The sequence below is a fragment of the Eupeodes corollae genome, chromosome 3 (genome assembly GCF_945859685.1).
Source record: "Eupeodes corollae chromosome 3, idEupCoro1.1, whole genome shotgun sequence".
Lineage (NCBI taxonomy): Eukaryota > Metazoa > Arthropoda > Insecta > Diptera > Syrphidae > Eupeodes > Eupeodes corollae.
Window position 1 is genome coordinate 129,003,924 of NC_079149.1, and position 19,209 is coordinate 129,023,132.

Consider the following 19,209-nt stretch of genomic DNA (forward strand, 5'->3'; position numbering starts at 1 on the left):
TACATTTTATATATTTTAAGTATTCAAACAGTCCTCACAACCATTAACTAAACTAGCAACAGTTCAAACAAAACAGTTTGAATCTGTCAAATCTTTCTCATTGACAGCTGAGAGGATTGCCAAATTAGAACGAACAATTCGGATTACTTTTTTAATGACATATTTACAAAAACATATGTACAAAAACAAAAACGAAGCTTATTGTATAACATTAATTAAAATATAAACAATTTACAAATAAATCAAATGCTGAGCTACACTACGCTTTATGCAAAAACAATGTCAACATAAACTTAATTGTAAACCTTTCAAAAATGCAATCGTTATCAATACCCACGATATTTGGATGGTACTGCTTTTGTTGCACTTATCATAAGTGCAAATATTACATTTTACCAATGTTTTTCCATTAGAACCTTTAAGCATGTCACAAGCATTCAAAGCCGCAGGCACTTTAACACATCCACGTTTAACAAACTTCTTACCACATTCATCTAACAAACGACATAAAAGTATAAAATAATTTATTAATGTAATAAACCTGGCATAAGATTCATAATCTTTACCTAAGTAAACAGTTTTATAACAATGGTAACTTGTACGATTGAAAGCAGATCTACCCCTTTGTGTTCGATAATTCCGTAAGAGTTTAATCCAGGAACGCTTTGTTCGCTTTGGGATTTCTTCCTTGGAATTAACATCTTCATCGAAATTTGTTGAAAGAAGTTTCCGAGATTGGTGAACTATTTCTCGTGATCGATTATTTTCGGCTTCTGAGAGGAATAATTAAATAAGAATATAATTTATTTCTAAAAGACTAACTTACCTTCTTCTACTTGTCTTCCATTTGAAGTATTTAATTTTGAAAAAGAACTTTCAGAGTTGGTAGAAAATGAGGAATCGGTGGAGGATGAAATTTCTTCAGTTGTTGAGCCTATTTCTGGTGATATTGTATCGGGGTTGGTAAAAGATGAGAAATCGGCAGATGATGAAATTCCTTCAGTTGTTGAGCTTGATTCTGTTGGTGTTGTTTCGGTGTTAGCAGAAGAAGAAGAATCAGTAGAAGAAGTTGAGCTCATTTCTGGGGCTGTTGTATCGAGGTTGGTAGAAGATGGGAAATCGGTGGAGAATGAAATTTCTTCAGTTGTTGAGCTTGAGTCTGTTGGTGTTGTATCGGGGTTAGTAGAAGATGAGGAATCGGTAGACGATGTAATTTCTTCAGTCGTTGTGCTTGGCTCCGTTGGTGTTGTATCGGGATTAGTAGAAGATAAGGAATCGGTAGAGGATGAAATTTCTTCAGTTGTTGACCTTGACTCCGTTGGTGTTGTATCGGGGTAAGTAGAAGATGAGGAATCGGTAAACGATGAAATTTCTTCAGTTGATGAGCTTGACTCCTTTGGTGTTGTATCGGTGTAAGAAGGAGATGAGGAATCGGTAGAGGATGAAATTTCCACAGTTGTTAAGTTTGACTCCGTTGGTGTTGTACTATGTTTGGTAGAAGATGAGGAATCGGTAGACGATAAAATTTCATCAGTTGTTGAGCTTGACTCCGTTGGTGTTGTAACTGGGTAAGTAGAAGATGAGGAATCGGTAGAGGATGAAATTTCTTCAGTTATTGAGCTTGACTCCAATGGTGTTGTATCGGGGTTAGTAGAAGATGAGGAATCGGTAGAAGATGAAATTCCTTCAGTTGTTGAGCTTGATTCCGTTGGCGTTGTATGGGGGTTAGTAGAAAATGAGGAAACGGTAGAGTATGAAATTTCTTCAGTCGTTAAGCTTGACACCGTTGGTGTCGTACTATGTTTGGTAGAAGATGAGGAATCGGTAGACGATAAAATTTCATCAGTTGTTGAGCTTGATTCCGTTGGTGTTGTATCGGGGATAGCAGAAGATGAGGAATCGGTAGAGTATGAAAGTTCTTCAGTTGTTGAGCTTGATTCCGTTTTTGTTGTATCGGGGTTGGTAGAAGATGAGGAATCGGTAAACAATGAAATTTCTTCAGTTGTTGAGCTTGACTCCTTTGGTGTTGTATCTGGGTTAGTAGAAGATGAGGAATCGGTAGAAGATGAATTTTCTTCAGTTGTTGAGCTTGATTCTGTTGGTGTTGTATAGGGGTTTGTAGAAGATGAGGAATCGGTAGACAATGAAATTTCTTCAGTTGTTGAGTTTGACTCCGTTGGTATTGTAACTGGGTTAGTAGAAGATGAGGAATCGGTAGACAATGAAATTTCTTTAGTTGTTGAGCTTGACTCCGTTTTTGTTGCATCGGCGTTAGTAGAAGACGAGGAATCGGTAGATGATGAAATGTCTTCAGTTGTTGAGCTTGACTCCATTGGTTTTGTACCGGGGTTAGTAAAAGGTGAGGAATCGGTAGACGATGAAATTTCTTTAGTTGATGAGCTTGATTCCTTTGGTGTTGTATCGGGGTAAGTAGAAGATGAGGAATCGTTAGACAATGAAATTTCTTCGGTTTTTGAGCTTGACTCCGTTAATGTTGTACCGGGGTTAGTAGAAGATGAAGAATCGGTAGATGATGAAATGTCTTCAGTTGTTGAACTGGATTCCGTTGGTGTTGTATCGGGGTTTGTAGAAGATGAGAAATCGGTAGACAATGAAATTTCTTCAGTTGAAGAGCTTGATTCCTTTGGTGTTGTATCTGGGTAAGTAGAAGATGAGGAATCGGTAGAAGTTGAAATTTCTTCAATTGTTGAGCTTGATTCCGTTGGTGTTGTATCGGGGTTGGTAGAAGATGAGGAATCGGTAGACGATAAAATTTCTTCAGTTGTTGAGCTTGATTCCGTTGGTGTTGTATCGGGGATGGCAGAAGATGAGGAATCGGTAGACAATGAAATTTTCTCAGTAGAAGATGAGGAATCGGTAGACAATGAAATTTCTTCAGTTGTTGAGCTTGACTCCGTTGGTATTGTAACAGGGTTAGTAGAAGATGAGGAATCGGTAGATGATGAAATGTCTTCAGTTGTTGAGCTTGAGTCTGTTGGTGTTGTATCGGGGTTCGTTGAAGATGAGAATTCGGTAGACGATGAAATTTCTTCAGTACTTGAGCTTGATTCCGTTGGTGTTGTTTCGGTGTTAGCAGAAGATGATGAAATGCCTTCAGTTGTTGAGCTTGACTCCGTTGGTGTTGTATCGGGGTTGGTAGAAGATGAGTAATCGGTAGACAATGAAATTTCTTCAGTTGTTGAGCTTGACTCCGTTAGTGTTGTCCCGTGGTTAGTAGAAGATGAGGAATCGGTAGATGATGAAATGTCTTCAGTTGTTGAACTTGATTCCGTTGCTGTTGTATCGGGGTTGGTAGAATATGAAGAATCGGTAGACAATGAAATTTCTTCAGTTGTTGAGCTTGACTTCGTTGGTGTTGTATCTGGGTTTGTAGAAGATGAGGAATCGGTAGAGGATGAAATTTCTTCAGTTGTTGAGCTTGATTCGGGGGGATTAACGGGGATAGCAGAAGATGAGGAATCGGTAGAGTATGAAAGTTCTTCAGTTGTTGAACTTGACTCCGTTGGTGTTGTATCTGGGTTTGTAGAAGATGAGGAATCGGTAGAGGATGAAATTTCTTCAGTTGTTGACCTTGATTCCGTTGGTGTTGTATCGGGGATAACAGAAGATGAGGAATCGGTAGAGTATGAAAGTTCTTCAGTTGTTGAGCTTGGTTCCGTTTTTGTTGTATCGGGGTTGGTAGAAGATGAGGAATCGGTAGACAATGAAATTTCTTCAGTTGTTGAGCTTGACTCCGTTTTTGTTGCATTGGCGTTAGTAGAAGACGAGGAATCGGTAGATGATGAAATGTCTTCAGTTGTTGAGCTTGAATCTGTTGGTGTTGTATCGGGGTTTGTAGAAGATGAGAAATCGGTAGACAATGAAATTTCTTCAGTTGATGAGCTTGATTCCCTTGGTGTTGTATCGGGGTAAGTAGAAGATGAGGAATCGGTAGAGGATGAAATTTCTTCAGTTGTTGAGCTTGATTCCGTTGGTGTTGTATCAGGGTTGGTAGAAGATGAGAAATCGGTTGAAAATGAAATTTCTTCAGTTGTTGAGCTTGACTCCGTTAGTGTTGTAAATGAGTTGGTAGAAGATGAAGAATCGGTAGATGATGAAGTGTCTTCAGTTGTTGAGCTTGAGTCTGTTGTTGTTGTATCGCGGTTGGTAGAAGATGAGAAATCGGTAGACGATGAAATTTCTTCAGTACTTGAGCTTGATTCCGTTGGTGTTGTTTCGATGTTAGCAGAAGATGATGAAATGCCTTCAGTAGTTGAGCTTGACTCCGTTGGTGTTGTACCGGGGTAAGTAGAAGATAAGGAATCGGTAGACGATGAAATTTCTTTAGTTGATGAGCTGGATTCCTTTGGTGTTGTATCGGGGTAAGTAGAAGATGAGGAATGGGTAGATGATGAAATGCCTTCAGTTGTTGAGCTTGACTCCGTTAGTGTTGCACCGGGGTTAGTAGAAGGTAAGGAATCGGTAGATGTTAAAATGTTTTCAGTTGTTGAACTTGATTCCGTTGGTGTTATATCGGGGTTTGTAGAAGATGAGAAATCGGTAGACAATGAAATTTCTTCAGTTGATGAGCTTGATTCCTTTGGTGTTGTATCGGGGTAAGTAGAAGATGAGGAATCGGTAGAGGATGAACTTTCTTCAGTTGTTGAGCTTGATTCCGTTGGTGTTGTATCGGGGTATTTAGAAGATGAGGAATCGGTAGACAATGAAATTTCTTCAGTTGTTGAGCTTGACTCCGTTGGTGTTGTAAATGGGTTAGTAGAAGATGAGAAATCGGTAGAGGATGAAATTTCTTCAGTTGTTGAGCTTGAGTCTGTTGGTGTTGTATCGGGATTTGAAGAAGATGAGAAATCGGTAGACGATGAAATTTCTTCAGTACTTGAGCTGGATTCCGTTGGTGTTGTTTCGGTGTTAGCAGAAGATGATGAAATGCCTTCAGTAGTTGAGCTTGACTCCGTTGGTTTTGTATCTGGGTTTGTAGAAAATGAGGAATCGGTAGAGGATAAAATTTCTTCAGTTGTAGAGCTTGATTCCGTTGGTGTTGTATCGGGGATGGGAGAAGATGAGGAATCGGTAGAAGATGAAATGACTTCAGTTGTTGAGCTTGATTCCGTTGGTGTTGTATCAGGGTTGGTAGAAGATGAGGAATCGGTAGAGGATGAAATGTCTTCAGTTGTTGAGCTTGATTTCGTTGGTGTTGCATCGGGGTTAGTAGAAGACGAGAAATGGGTGGACGATGAAATGTCTTCAGTTGTTGAGCTTGAGTCTGTTGGTGTTGTATCGGGGTTTGTAGAAAGTGAGAAATCGGTAGACAATGAAATTTCTTCAGTTGATAAGCTTGACTCCTTTGGTGTTCTATCGGGGTAAGTAGAAGACCAGGAAGTGGTAGAGGATGAAATTTCTTCAGTTGTTGAGCTTGATTCCATTGGTGTTGTATCGGGGTTGGTAGAAGATGAGGAATCGGTAGAGGATGAAATGTCTTCAGTTGTTGAGCTTGATTCTGTTGGTGTTGCATCGGGGTTGGTAGAAGATGAGAAATCGACAGACGATGAAATTTCTTCAGTTGTTGAGCTTGAGTCTGTTAGTTTTGTACCGGGGTTGGTAGAAGATGAGGAATCGGTAGACAATGAAATTTCTTCAGTAGAAGATGAGGAATCGGTAGAATATGAAATTTCTTCAGTTGTTGAGCTTGACTCCGTTAGTTTTGTACCGGGGTTGGTAGAAGATGAGGAATCGGTAGACAATGAAATTTCTTCAGTAGAAGATGAGGAATCGGTAGAATATGAAATTTCTTCAGTTGTTGACCTTGATTCCGTTGGCGTTGTATCGGGATTAGTAGAAGATGAGGAATCCGTAGAGTATGAAATTTCTTCAGTTGTTGAGCTTGACTCCGTTGGTGTTGTAACGGGGTTAGTAGAAGATGAGGAATCGGTAGACGATGAAATTTCTTCAGTTGATGAGCTTGATTCCGTTGGTGTTGTATCGGGGTAGGTAGAAGATGAGGAATCGGAAGACAATAAAATTTCTTCAGTTGTTGAGCTTGACTCCGTTGGTGTTGTATCGGGGATGGCAGAAGATGAGGAATCGGTAGAGTATGAAATTTCTTCAGTCGTTAAGCTTAACACCGTTGGTGTTGTACTGGGTTTGGTAGAAGATGAGGAATCGGTAGACGATAAAATTTCTTCAGTTGTTAAGCTTGATTCCGTTGGTGTTGTATCGGGGATGGCAGAAGATGAGGAATCGGTAGACAATGAAATTTCTTCAGTAGAAGATGAGGAATCGGTAGAGGATGACATTTCTTCAGTATTAGAGCTAAACTCCGTTGGTGTTGTATAAGGATTAGTAGTAGATAAGGAATCGGTAGAGAAAGAAATTTTTTCAGTTGTTGAGCTTAACTCCGTTGGTGTTGTAACGGGGTTATTAGAAGATGAGGAATCGGTAGAGTATGAAATTTCTTCAGTTGTTGAGCTTGACACCGTTGGTGTTGTACAGGGTTTGGTAGAAGATGAGGAATCGGTAGACAATGAAATTTTTTCAGTTGTTGAGCTTGACTCCGTTAGTGTTGTACCGGGGTTAGTAGAAGATGAGGAATCGGTAGAGTATGAAATTTCTTCAGTCGTTAATCTTGACACAGTTGGTGTTGTATCGGGGATGGCAGAAGATGAGGAATCGGTGGAGGATGAAATTTTTTCAGTTGTTGAGCCTAACTCCGCTGGTGTTGTATCGGGGCTGGTAGAAGATGAGGAATCGGTAGAAGATAAAATTTCTTCAGTTGTTGAGCTTGATTCCGTTGGTGTTGTATCGGGGATAGCAGAAGATGAGGAATCGATAGAAGATGAAATTTCTTCAGTTGTTGTGCTCAGTTCTGGGGCTGTTGTATCGGTGTTAGTAGAAGATGAGGAATCGGTAGAGGATGAAATGTCTTCAGTTGTTGAGCTTGACTCCGTTGGTGTTGCATCGGGGTTAGTAGAAGACGAGAAATCGGTAGATGATGAAATGTCTTCAGTTGATGAGCTTGAGTCTGTTGGTGTTGTATCGGGGGTAGTAGAAGATGGGGAATCGGTAGATGATGAAATTTCTTCAGTTGTTGAGCTTGATTCCGTTGGTGTTGTATCGGGGATGGCAGAAGATGAGGAATCGGTGGAGGATGAAATTTCTTCAGTTGTTGAGCTTAGCTCCGCTGGTGTTGTATCGGGGATGGCAGAAGATGAGGAATCGGTAGAGTATGAAAGTTCTTCAGTTGTTGAGCTTGATTCCGTTTTTGTTGAATCGGGGTTGGTAAAAGATGAGGAATCGGTAGAGATTGAAATTTCTTCAGTTGTTGAGCTTGACTCCGTTGGTGTTGTATCGGGGTTGGTAGAAGATGAGGAATCGGCAGACAATGAAATTTCTTCAGTTGTTGAGCTTGACTCCGTTAGTGTTGTACCGGGGTAAGTAGAAGATGAGGAGTCGGTAGATGATGAAATGTCTTCAGTTGTTGAACTTGATTCCGTTGGTGTTGTAACGGGGATAGCAGAAGATGAGGAATCGGTAGAGTATGAAAGTTCTTCAGTTGTTGAACTTGACTCCGTTGGTGTTGTATCTGGGTTTGTAGAAGATGAGGAATCGGTAGAGGATGAAATTTCTTCAGTTGTTGACCTTGATTCCGTTGGTGTGGTATCGGGGATAACAGAAGATGAGGAATCGGTAGAGTATGAAAGTTCTTCAGTTGTTGAGCTTGGTTCCGTTTTTGTTGTATCGGGGTTGGTAGAAGATGAGGAATCGGTAGACAATGAAATTTCTTCAGTTGTTGAGCTTGACTCCGTTTTTGTTGCATCGGCGTTAGTAGAAGACGAGGAATCGGTAGATGATGAAATGTCTTCAGTTGTTGAACTTGAATCTGTTGGTGTTGTATCGGGGTTTGTAGAAGATGAGAAATCGGTAGACAATGAAATTTCTTCAGTTGATGAGCTTGATTCCCTTGGTGTTGTATCGGGGTAAGTAGAAGATGAGGAAACGGTAGAGGATGAAATTTCTTCAGTTGTTGAGCTTGATTCCGTTGGTGTTGTATCAGGGTTGGTAGAAGATGAGAAATCGGTTGAAAATGAAATTTCTTCAGTTGTTGAGCTTGACTCCGTTAGTGTTGCAAATGAGTTGGTAGAAGATGAAGAATCGGTAGATGATGAAGTGTCTTTAGTTGTTGAGCTTGAGTCTGTTGTTGTTGTATCGCGGTTGGTAGAAGATGAGAAATCGGTAGATGATGAAATTTCTTCAGTACTTGAGCTTGATTCCGTTGGTGTTGTTTCGGTGTTAGCAGAAGATGATGACATGCCTTCAGTTGTTGAGCTTGACTCCGTTGGTGTTGTACCGGGGTAAGTAGAAGATAAGGAATCGGTAGACGATGAAATTTCTTTAGTAGTTGAATTGGATTCCTTTGGTGTTGTATCGGGGTAAGTAGAAGATGAGGAATGGGTAGATGATGAAATGCCTTCAGTTGTTGAGCTTGACTCCGTTAGTGTTGCACCGGGGTTAGTAGAAGGTAAGGAATCGGTAGATGTTAAAATGTTTTCAGTTGTTGAACTTGATTCCGTTGGTGTTATATCGGGGTTTGTAGAAGATGAGAAATCGGTAGACAATGAAATTTCTTCAGTTGATGAGCTTGATTCCTTTGGTGTTGTATCGGAGTAAGTAGAAGATGAGGAATCGGTAGAGGATGAACTTTCTTCAGTTGTTGAGCTTGATTCCGTTGTTCTTGTATCGGGGTATTTAGAAGATGAGGAATCGGTAGACAATGAAATTTCTTCAGTTGTTGAGCTTGACTCCGTTGGTGTTGTAAATGGGTTAGTAGAAGATGAGGAATCGGTAGAGGATGAAATTTCTTCAGTTGTTGAGCTTGAGTCTGTTGGTGTTGTATCGGGGTTTAAAGAAGATGAGAAATCGGTAGACGATGAAATTTCTTCAGTACTTGAGCTTGATTCCGTTGGTGTTGTTTCGGTGTTAGCAGAAGATGATGAAATGCCTTCAGTAGTTGAGCTTGACTCCGTTGGTGTTGTATCGGGGTTGGTAAAAGATGAAGAATCGGTTGACAATGAAATTTCTTCAGTTGTTGAGCTTGACTCCGTTAGTGTTGTACCGGGGTTGGTAGAAGATGAGGAATCGGTAGATGATGAAATGTCTTCAGTTGTTGAGCTTGATTTCGTTGGTGTTGCATCGGGGTTAGTAGAAGACGAGAAATGGGTGGACGATGAAATGTCTTCAGCTGTTGAGCTTGAGTCTGTTGGTGTTGTATCGGGGTTTGTAGAAGGTGAGAAATCGGTAGACAATGAAATTTCTTCAGTTGATAAGCTTGACTCCTTCGGTGTTCTATCGGGGTAAGTAGAAGACCAGGAAGTGGTAGAGGATGAAATTTCTTCAGTTGTTGAGCTTGATTCCATTGGTGTTGTATCAGGGTTGGTAGAAGATGAGAAATCGACAGACGATGAAATTTCTTCAGTTGTTGAGCTTGAGTCTGTTGGTGTTGTATCGGGGTTTGTAGAAGATGAGAAATCGGTAGACAATGAAATTTCTTCAGTTGATAAGCTTGACTCTTTTGGTGTTGTAGCGGGATAAGTAGCAGATGAGGAATCGGCAGAGGATGATATTTCCTCAGTTGTTGAGCTTTCTTCCGTTAGTTTTGTACCGGGGTTGGTAGAAGATGAGGAATCGGTAGACAATGAAATTTCTTCAGTAGAAGATGAGGAATCGGTAGAATATGAAATTTCTTCAGTTGTTGAGCTTGATACCGTTGGCGTTGTATCGGGATTAGTAGAAGATGAGGAATCGGTAGAGTATGAAATTTCTTCAGTTGTTGAGCTTGACTCCGTTGGTGTTGTAACGGGATTAGTAGAAGATGAGGAATCGGTAGACGATGAAATTTCTTCAGTTGATGAGCTTGATTCCGTTGGTGTTGTATCGGAGTAGGTAGAAGATGAGTAATCGGTAGACAAAAAAATTTCTTCAGTTGTTGAGCTTGACTCCGTTGGTGTTGTATCGGGGATGGCAGAAGATGAGGAATCGGTAGAGTATGAAATTTCTTCAGTCGTTAAGCTTAACACCGTTGGTGTTGTACTGGGTTTGGTAGAAGATGAGGAATCGGTAGACGATAAAATTTCTTCAGTTGTTGAGCTTGATTCCATTGGTGTTGTATCGGGGATGGCAGAAGGTGAGGAATCGGTAGACAATGAAATTTCTTCAGTAGAAGATGAGGAATCGGTAGAGGATGATATTTCTTCAGTATTAGAGCTAAACTCCGTTGGTGTTGTACTGGGTTTGGTAGAAGATGAGGAATCGGTAGACAATGAAATTTTTTCAGTTGTTGAGCTTGACTCCGTTAGTGTTGTACCGGGGTAAGTAGAAGATGAGGAATCGGTAGAGTATGAAATTTCTTCAGTCGTTAATCTTGACACCGTTGGTGTTGTACTGGGTTTGGTAGAAGATGAGGAATCGGTAGACGATAAAATTTCTTCAGTTGTTGAGCTTGATCCCGTTGGTGTTGTATCGGGGATGGCAGAAGATGAGGAATCGGTGGAGGATGAAATTTCTTCAGTTGTTGAGCTTAACTCCGCTGGTGTTTTATCGGGGCTGGTAGAAGATGAGGAATCGGTAGACGATAAAATTTCTTCAGTTGTTGAGCTTGATTCCGTTGGTGTTGTATCGGGGATGGCAGAAGATGAGGAATCGGTAGAGTATGAAATTTCTGCAGTCGTTAAGCTTGACACCGTTCGTGTTGTACTGGGTTTGGTAGAAGATGAGGAATCGGTAGACGATAAAATTTCTTCAGTTGTTGAGCTTGATTCCGTTGGTGTTGTATCGGGGATGGCAGAAGATGAGGAATCGGTAGAGTATGAAATTTCTTCAGTCGTTAAGCTTGACACCGTTGGTGTTGTACTGGGTTTGGTAGAAGATGAGGAATCGGTAGACGATAAAATTTCTTCAGTTGTTGATCTTGATTCCGTTGGTGTTGTATCGGGGATGGCAGAAGATGAGGAATCGGTAAAGTATGAAATTTCTTCAGTTGTTGAGCTTAACTCCGCTGGTGTTGTATCGGGGTTGGTAGAAGATGTGGAATCGGTAGAGTATGAATTATCTTCAGTCGTTAAGCTTGACACCGTTGGTGTTGTACTGGGTTTGGTAGAAGATGAGGAATCGGTAGACGATAAAATTTCTTCAGTTGTTGAGCTTGATTCCGTTGGTGTTGTATCGGGGATGGCAGAAGATGAGGAATCAGTGGAGGATGAAATTTCTTCAGTTGTTGAGCTTAACTCCGCTGGTGTTGTATCGTGGCTGGTAGAAGATGAGGAATCGGTGGAGGATGAAATTTCTTCAGTTGTTGAGCTTAACTCCGCTGGTGTTGTATCGGGGATGGCAGAAGATGAGGAATCGGTAGAGTATGAAATTTCTTCAGTCGTTAAGCTTGACACCGTTGGTGTTGTACTGGGTTTCGTAGAAGATGAGGAATCGGTAGACGATAAAATTTCTTCAGTTGATGAGCTTGATTCCGTTGGTTTTGTATCGGGGATGGCAGGAGATGAGGAATCGGTGGAGGATGAAATTTCTTCAGTTGTTGAGCTTAACTCCGCTGGTGTTGTGTCGTGGCTGGTAGAAGATGAGGAATCGGTAGACGATAAAATTTCTTCAGTTGTTGAGCTTGATTCCGTTGGTGTTGTATCGGGGTTGGTAGAAGATGAGGAATCGGTAGAGTATGAAATTTCTTCAATCGTTAAGCTTGACACCGTTGGTGTTGTACTGGGTTTGGTAGAAGATGAGGAATCGGTAGACGAAAAAATTTCTTCAGTTGTTGAGCTTGATTCCGTTGGTGTTGTATCGGGGATGGCAGAAGATGAGGAATCGGTAGAGTATGAAATTTCTTCAGTCGTTAAGCTTGACACCGTTAATGTTGTACTGGGTTTGGTAGAAGATGAGGAATCGGTAGACGATAAAATTTCTTCAGTTGTTGAGCTTGATTCCGTTGGTGTTGTATCGGGGATGGCCGAAGATGAGGAATCGGTAGAGTATGAAATTTCTCCAGTCGTTGAGCTTGACACCGTTGGTGTTGTACTGGGTTTGGTAGAAGATGAGGAATCGGTAGACGATAAAATTTCTTCAATTGTTGAGCTTGATTCCGTTGGTGTTGTATCGGGGATGGCAGAAGATGAGGAATCGGTGGAGGATGAAATTTCTTCAGTTGTTGAGCTTAACTCCGCTGGTGTTGTATCGGGGCTGGTAGAAGATGAGGAATCGGTAGACGATAAAATTTCTTCAGTTGTTGAGCTTGATTCCGTTGGTGTTGTATCGGGGATGGCAGAAGATGAGAAATCGGTAGAGTATGAAATTTCTTCAGTCGTTAAGCTTGACACCGTTGGTGTTGTACTGGGTTTGGTAGAAGATGAGGAATCGGTAGACGATAAAATTTCTTCAGTTGTTGAGCTTGATTCCGTTGGTGTTGTATCGGGGAAGGCAGAAGATGAGGAATCGGTAGAGTATGAAATTTCTTCAGTCGTTAAGCTTGACACCGTTGGTGTTGTACTGGGTTTGGTAGAAGATGAGGAATCGGTAGACGATAAAATTTCTTCAATTGTTGAGCTTGATTCCGTTGGTGTTGTATCGGGGATGGCAGAAGATGAGGAATCGGTGGAGGATGAAATGTCTTCAGTTGTTGAGCTTAACTCCGCTGGTGTTGTATCGGGGCTGGTAGAAGATGAGGAATCGGTAGACGATAAAATTTCTTCAGTTGTTGAGCTTGATTCCGTTGGTGTTGTATCGGGGATGGCAGAAGATGAGGAATCGGTAGAGTATGAAATTTCTTCAGTCGTTAAGCTTGACACCGTTGGTGTTGTACTGGGTTTGGTAGAAGATGAGGAATCGGTAGACGATAAAATTTCTTCAGTTGTTGAGCTTGATTCCGTTGGTGTTGTATCGGGAATGGCAGAAGATGAGGAATCGGTGGAGGATGAAATTTCTTCAGTTGTTGAGCTTAACTCCGCTGGTGTTGTATCGGGGCTGGTAGAAGATGAGGAATCGGTAGATGATGAAATTTCTTCAGTTGTTGAGCTTGACTCCGTTGGTGTTGCATCGGGGTTAGTAGAAGATGAGGAATCGGTAGATGATGAAATGTCTTCAGTTGATGAGCTTGAGTCTGTTGGTGTTGTATCGGGGGTAGTAGAAAATGAGGAATCGGTAGATGATGAAATTTCTTCAGTTGTTGAGCTTGATTCCGTTGGTGTTGTATCGGGGAAGGCAGAAGATGAGGAATCGGTAGAGTATGAAATTTCTTCAGTCGTTAAGCTTGACACCGTTGGTGTTGTACTGGGTTTGGTAGAAGATGAGGAATCAGTAAAGGATAAAATTTCTTCAGTTGTTGAGCTTGATTCCGTTGGTGTTGTATCGGGGATGGCGGAAGATGAAGAATCGGTGGAGGATGAAATTTCTTCAGTTGTTGAGCTTGACTCCGTTGGTGTTGTATCGGGGCTGGTAGAAGACGAGGAATCGGTAGACGATAAAATTTCTTCAGTTGTTGAGCTTGATTCCGTTGGTGTTGTATCGGGGATAGCAGAAGATGAGGAATCGGTAGAAGATGAAATTTCTTCAGTTGTTGTGCTCAGTTCTGGGGCTGTTGTATCGGTGTTAGTAGAAGATGAGGAATCGGTAGAGGATGAAATGTCTTCAGTTAATGAGCTTGAGTCTGTTGGTGTTTTATCGGGGGTAGTAGAAGATGAGGAATCGGTAGATGATGAAATTTCTTCAGTTGTTGAGCTTGATTCCGTTGGTGTTGTATCGGGGATGGCAGAAGATGAGGAATCGGTGGAGGATGAAATTTCTTCAGTTGTTGAGCTTGATTCCGTTGGTGTTGTATCGGGGATGGCAGAAGATGAGGAATCGATAGAGTGTGAAATTTCTTCAGTCGGTAAGCTTGACACCGTTGGTCTTGTACTGGGTTTGGTTGAAGATGAGGAATCGGTAGACGATAAAATTTCTTCAGTTGTTGAGCTTGATTCCGTTGGCGTTGTATCGGGGATGGCAGAAGATGAGGAATCGGTATCGGGGCTGGTAGAAGATGAGGAATCGGTAGACGATAAAATTTCTTCAGTTGTTGAGCTTGATTCCGTTGGTGTTGTATCGGGGATGGCGGAAGATGAGGAATCGGTGGAGGATGAAATTTCTTCAGTTGTTGAGCTTGACTCCGTTGGTGTTGTATCGGGGCTGGGAGAAGACGAGGAATCGATAGACGATAAAATTTCTTCAGTTGTTGAGCTTGATTCCGTTGGTGTTGTATCGGGGATGGCAGAAGATAAGGAATCGGTGGAGGATGAAATTTCTTCAGTTGTTGAGCTTGATTCCGTTGGTGTTGTATCGGGGAATGCAGAAGATGAGGAATCGGTAGAGTATGAAATTTTTTCAGTCGTTAAGCTTGACACCGTTGGTGTTGTATCGGGGATAGCAGAAGATGAGGAATCGGAGGAGGATGAAATTTCTTCAGTTGTTGAGCTTAACTCCGCTGGTGTTGTATCGGGGCTGGTAGAAGATGAGGAATCGGTAGATGATGAAATTTCTTCAGTTGTTGAGCTTGATTCCGTTGGTGTTGTATCGGGGATGGCAGAAGATGAGGAATCGGAGGAGGATGAAATTTCTTCAGTTGTTGAGCTTAACTCCGCTGGTGTTGTATCGGGGCTGTTAGAAGATGAGGAATCGGTAGATGATGAAATTTCTTCAGTTGTTGAGCTTGACTCCGTTGGTGTTGCATCGGGGTTAGTAGAAGACGAGGAATCGGTAGATGATGAAATGTCTTCAGCTGATGAGCTTGAGTCTGTTGGTGTTGTATCGGGGGTAGTAGAAGATGAGGAATCGGTAGATGATGAAATTTCTTCAGTTGTTGAGCTTGATTCCGTTGGTGTTGTATTGGTAATGGCAGAAGATGAGGAATCGGTAGAGTATGAAATTTCTTCAGTCGTTAAGCTTGACACCGTTAATGTTGTACTGGGTTTGGTAGAAGATGAGGAATCGGTAAACGATAAAATTTCTTCAGTTGTTGAGCTTGATTCCGTTGGTGTTGTATCGGGGATGGCAGAAGATGAGGAATCGGTAGAGTATGAAATTTCTCCAGTCGTTAAGCTTGACACCATTGGTGTTGTACTGGGTTTGGTAGAAGATGAGGAATCGGTAGACGATAAAATTTCTTCAATTGTTGAGCTTGATTCCGTTGGTGTTGTATCGGGGATGGCAGAAGATGAGGAATCGGTGGAGGATGAAATGTCTTCAGTTGTTGAGCTTAACTCCGCTGGTGTTGTATCGGGGCTGGTAGAAGATGAGGAATCGGTAGACGATAAAATTTCTTCAGTTGTTGAGCTTGATTCCGTTGGTGTTGTATCGGGGATGGCAGTAGATGAGGAATCGGTAGAGTATGAAATTTCTTCAGTCGTTAAGCTTGACACCGTTGGTGTTGTACTGGGTTTGGTAGAAGATGAGGAATCGGTAGACGATAAAATTTCTTCAGTTGTTGAGCTTGATTCCGTTGGTGTTGTATCGGGAATGGCAGAAGATGAGGAATCGGTGGAGGATGAAATTTCTTCAGTTGTTGAGCTTAACTCCGCTGGTGTTGTATCGGGGCTGGTAGAAGATGAGGAATCGGTAGATGATGAAATTTCTTCAGTTGTTGAGCTTGACTCCGTTGGTGTTGCATCGGGGTTAGTAGAAGATGAGGAATCGGTAGATGATGAAATGTCTTCAGTTGATGAGCTTGAGTCTGTTGGTGTTGTATCGGGGGTAGTAGAAAATGAGGAATCGGTAGATGATGAAATTTCTTCAGTTGTTGAGCTTGATTCCGTTGGTGTTGTATCGGGGAAGGCAGAAGATGAGGAATCGGTAGAGTATGAAATTTCTTCAGTCGTTAAGCTTGACACCGTTGGTGTTGTACTGGGTTTGGTAGAAGATGAGGAATCAGTAAAGGATAAAATTTCTTCAGTTGTTGAGCTTGATTCCGTTGGTGTTGTATCGGGGATGGCGGAAGATGAGGAATCGGTGGAGGATGAAATTTCTTCAGTTGTTGAGCTTGACTCCGTTGGTGTTGTATCGGGGCTGGTAGAAGACGAGGAATCGGTAGACGATAAAATTTCTTCAGTTGTTGAGCTTGATTCCGTTGGTGTTGTATCGGGGATAGCAGAAGATGAGGAATCGGTAGAAGATGAAATTTCTTCAGTTGTTGTGCTCAGTTCTGGGGCTGTTGTATCGGTGTTAGTAGAAGATGATGAATCGGTAGAGGATGAAATGTCTTCAGTTAATGAGCTTGAGTCTGTTGGTGTTTTATCGGGGGTAGTAGAAGATGAGGAATCGGTAGATGATGAAATTTCTTCAGTTGTTGAGCTTGATTCCGTTGGTGTTGTATCGGGGATGGCAGAAGATGAGGAATCGGTGGAGGATGAAATTTCTTCAGTTGTTGAGCTTGATTCCGTTGGTGTTGTATCGGGGATGGCAGAAGATGAGGAATCGGTAGAGTGTGAAATTTCTTCAGTCGGTAAGCTTGACACCGTTGGTCTTGTACTGGGTTTGGTTGAAGATGAGGAATCGGTAGACGATAAAATTTCTTCAGTTGTTGAGCTTGATTCCGTTGGCGTTGTATCGGGGATGGCAGAAGATGAGGAATCGGTATCGGGGCTGGTAGAAGATGAGGAATCGGTAGACGATAAAATTTCTTCAGTTGTTGAGCTTGATTCCGTTGGTGTTGTATAGGGGATGGCGGAAGATGAGGAATCGGTGGAGGATGAAATTTCTTCAGTTGTTGAGCTTGACTCCGTTGGTGTTGTATCGGGGCTGGGAGAAGACGAGGAATCGATAGACGATAAAATTTCTTCAGTTGTTGAGCTTGATTCCGTTGGTGTTGTATCGGGGATGGCAGAAGATAAGGAATCGGTGGAGGATGAAATTTCTTCAGTTGTTGAGCTTGATTCCGTTGGTGTTGTATCGGGGAAGGCAGAAGATGAGGAATCGGTAGAGTATGAAATTTCTTCAGTCGTTAAGCTTGACACCGTTGGTGTTGTATCGGGGATAGCAGAAGATGAGGAATCGGAGGAGGATGAAATTTCTTCAGTTGTTGAGCTTAACTCCGCTGGTGTTGTATCGGGGCTGGTAGAAGATGAGGAATTGGTAGATGATGAAATTTCTTCAGTTGTTGAGCTTGATTCCGTTGGTGTTGTATCGGGGATGGCAGAAGATGAGGAATCGGAGGAGGATGAAATTTCTTCAGTTGTTGAGCTTAACTCCGCTGGTGTTGTATCGGGGCTGGTAGAAGATGAGGAATCGGTAGATGATGAAATTTCTTCAAATGTTGAGCTTGACTCCGTTGGTGTTGCATCGGGGTTAGTAGAAGACGAGGAATCGGTAGATGATGAAATGTCTTCAGTTGATGAGCTTGAGTCTGTTGGTGTTGTATCGGGGGTAGAAGAAGATGAGGAATCGGTAGATGATGAAATTTCTTCAGTTGTTGAGCTTGATTCCGTTGGTGTTGTATCGGGGATGGCAGAAGATGAGGAATCGGTGGAGGATGAAATTTCTTCAGTTGTTGAGCTTGATTCCGTTGGTGTTGTATCGGGGATGGCAGAAGATGAGGAATCGGTGGAGGATGAAATTTCTTCAGTTGTTGAGCTTAACTCCGCTGGTGTTGTATCGGGGCTGGTAGAAGATGAGGAATCGGTAGATGATGAAATTTCTTCAGTTGTTGAGCTTGACTCCGTTGGTGTTGTATCGGGGCTGGTAGAAAACGAGGAATCGGTAGACGATAAAATTTCTTCAGTTGTTGTGCTCAGTTCTGGGGCTGTTGTATCGGTGTTAGTAGAAGATGAGGAATCGGTAGATGATGAAATTTCTTCAGTTGTTGAGCTTGATTCCGTTGGTGTTGTATCGAGGATGGCAGAAGATGAGGAATCGGTGGAGGATGAAATTTCTTCAGTTGTTGAGCTTGATTCCGTTGGTGTTGTATCGGGGATGGCAGAAGATGAGGAATCGGTAGAGTGTGAAGTTTCTTCAGTCGGTAAGCTTGACACCGTTGGTCTTGTACTGGGTTTGGTTGAAGATGAGGAATCGGTAGACGATAAAATTTCTTCAGTTGTTGAGCTTGATTCCGTTGGCGTTGTATCGGGGATGGCAGAAGATGAGGAATCGGTATCGGGGCTGGTAGAAGATGAGGAATCGGTAGACGATAAAATTTCTTCAGTTGTTGAGCTTGATTCCGTTGGTGTTGTATCGGGGATGGCGGAAGATGAGGAATCGGTGGAGGATGAAATTTCTTCAGTTGTTGAGCTTGACTCCGTTGGTGTTGTATCGGGGCTGGTAGAAGACGAGGAATCGGTAGACGATAAAATTTCTTCAGTTGTTGAGCTTGATTCCGTTGGTGTTGTATCGGGGATGGCAGAAGATGAGGAATCGGTGGAGGATGAAATTTCTTCAGTTGTTGAGCTTGATTCCGTTGGTGTTGTATCGGGGAAGGCAGAAGATGAGGATTCGGTAGAGTATGAAATTTCTTCAGTCGTTAAGCTTAACACCGTTGGTGTTGTACTGGGTTTGGTAGAAGATGAGGAATCAGTAGACGATAAAATTTCTTCAGTTGTTGAGCTTGATTCCGTTGGTGTTGTATCGGGGATGGCGGAAGATGAGGAATCGGTGGAGGATGAAATTTCTTCAGTTGTTGAGCTTGACTCTGTTGGTGTTGTATCGGGGCTGGTAGAAGACGAGGAATCGGTAGACGATAAAATTTCTATAGTTGTTGAGCTTGATTCCGTTGGTGTTGTATCGGGGATGGCAGAAGATGAGGAATCGGTAGAGTATGAAATTTCTCCAGTCGTTAAGCTTGACACCATTGGTGTTGTACTGGGTTTGGTAGAAGATGAGGAATCGGTAGACGATAAAATTTCTTCAATTGTTGAGCTTGATTCCGTTGGTGTTGTATCGGGGATGGCAGAAGATGAGGAATCGGTGGAGGATGAAATGTCTTCAGTTGTTGAGCTTAACACCGCTGGTGTTGTATCGGGGCTGGTAGAAGATGAGGAATCGGTAGACGATAAAATTTCTTCAGTTGTTGAGCTTGATTCCGTTGGTGTTGTACTGGGTTTGGTAAAAGATGAGGAATCGGTAGACGATAAAATTTCTTCAGTTGTTGAGCTTGATTCCGTTGGTGTTGTATCGGGG

General features: G+C 42.1%; 1 protein-coding gene across 1 annotated transcript; it reads right to left on the bottom strand.

Moving 5' to 3' along the window:
* Nucleotides 1-46: 46 nt before the first annotated feature.
* On the bottom strand, nt 47-13,796 carry LOC129950800 (mucin-2-like; the record flags this gene model as incomplete). Its single annotated transcript, XM_056062718.1, has 7 exons — nt 47-494; nt 567-773; nt 827-3,912; nt 4,879-4,987; nt 11,264-11,664; nt 12,074-12,093; nt 13,002-13,796. Coding segments are annotated over 7 exons (4,830 nt in total), but the record flags the coding sequence as incomplete, so codon positions are not given.
* Nucleotides 13,797-19,209: the final 5,413 nt, after the last annotated feature.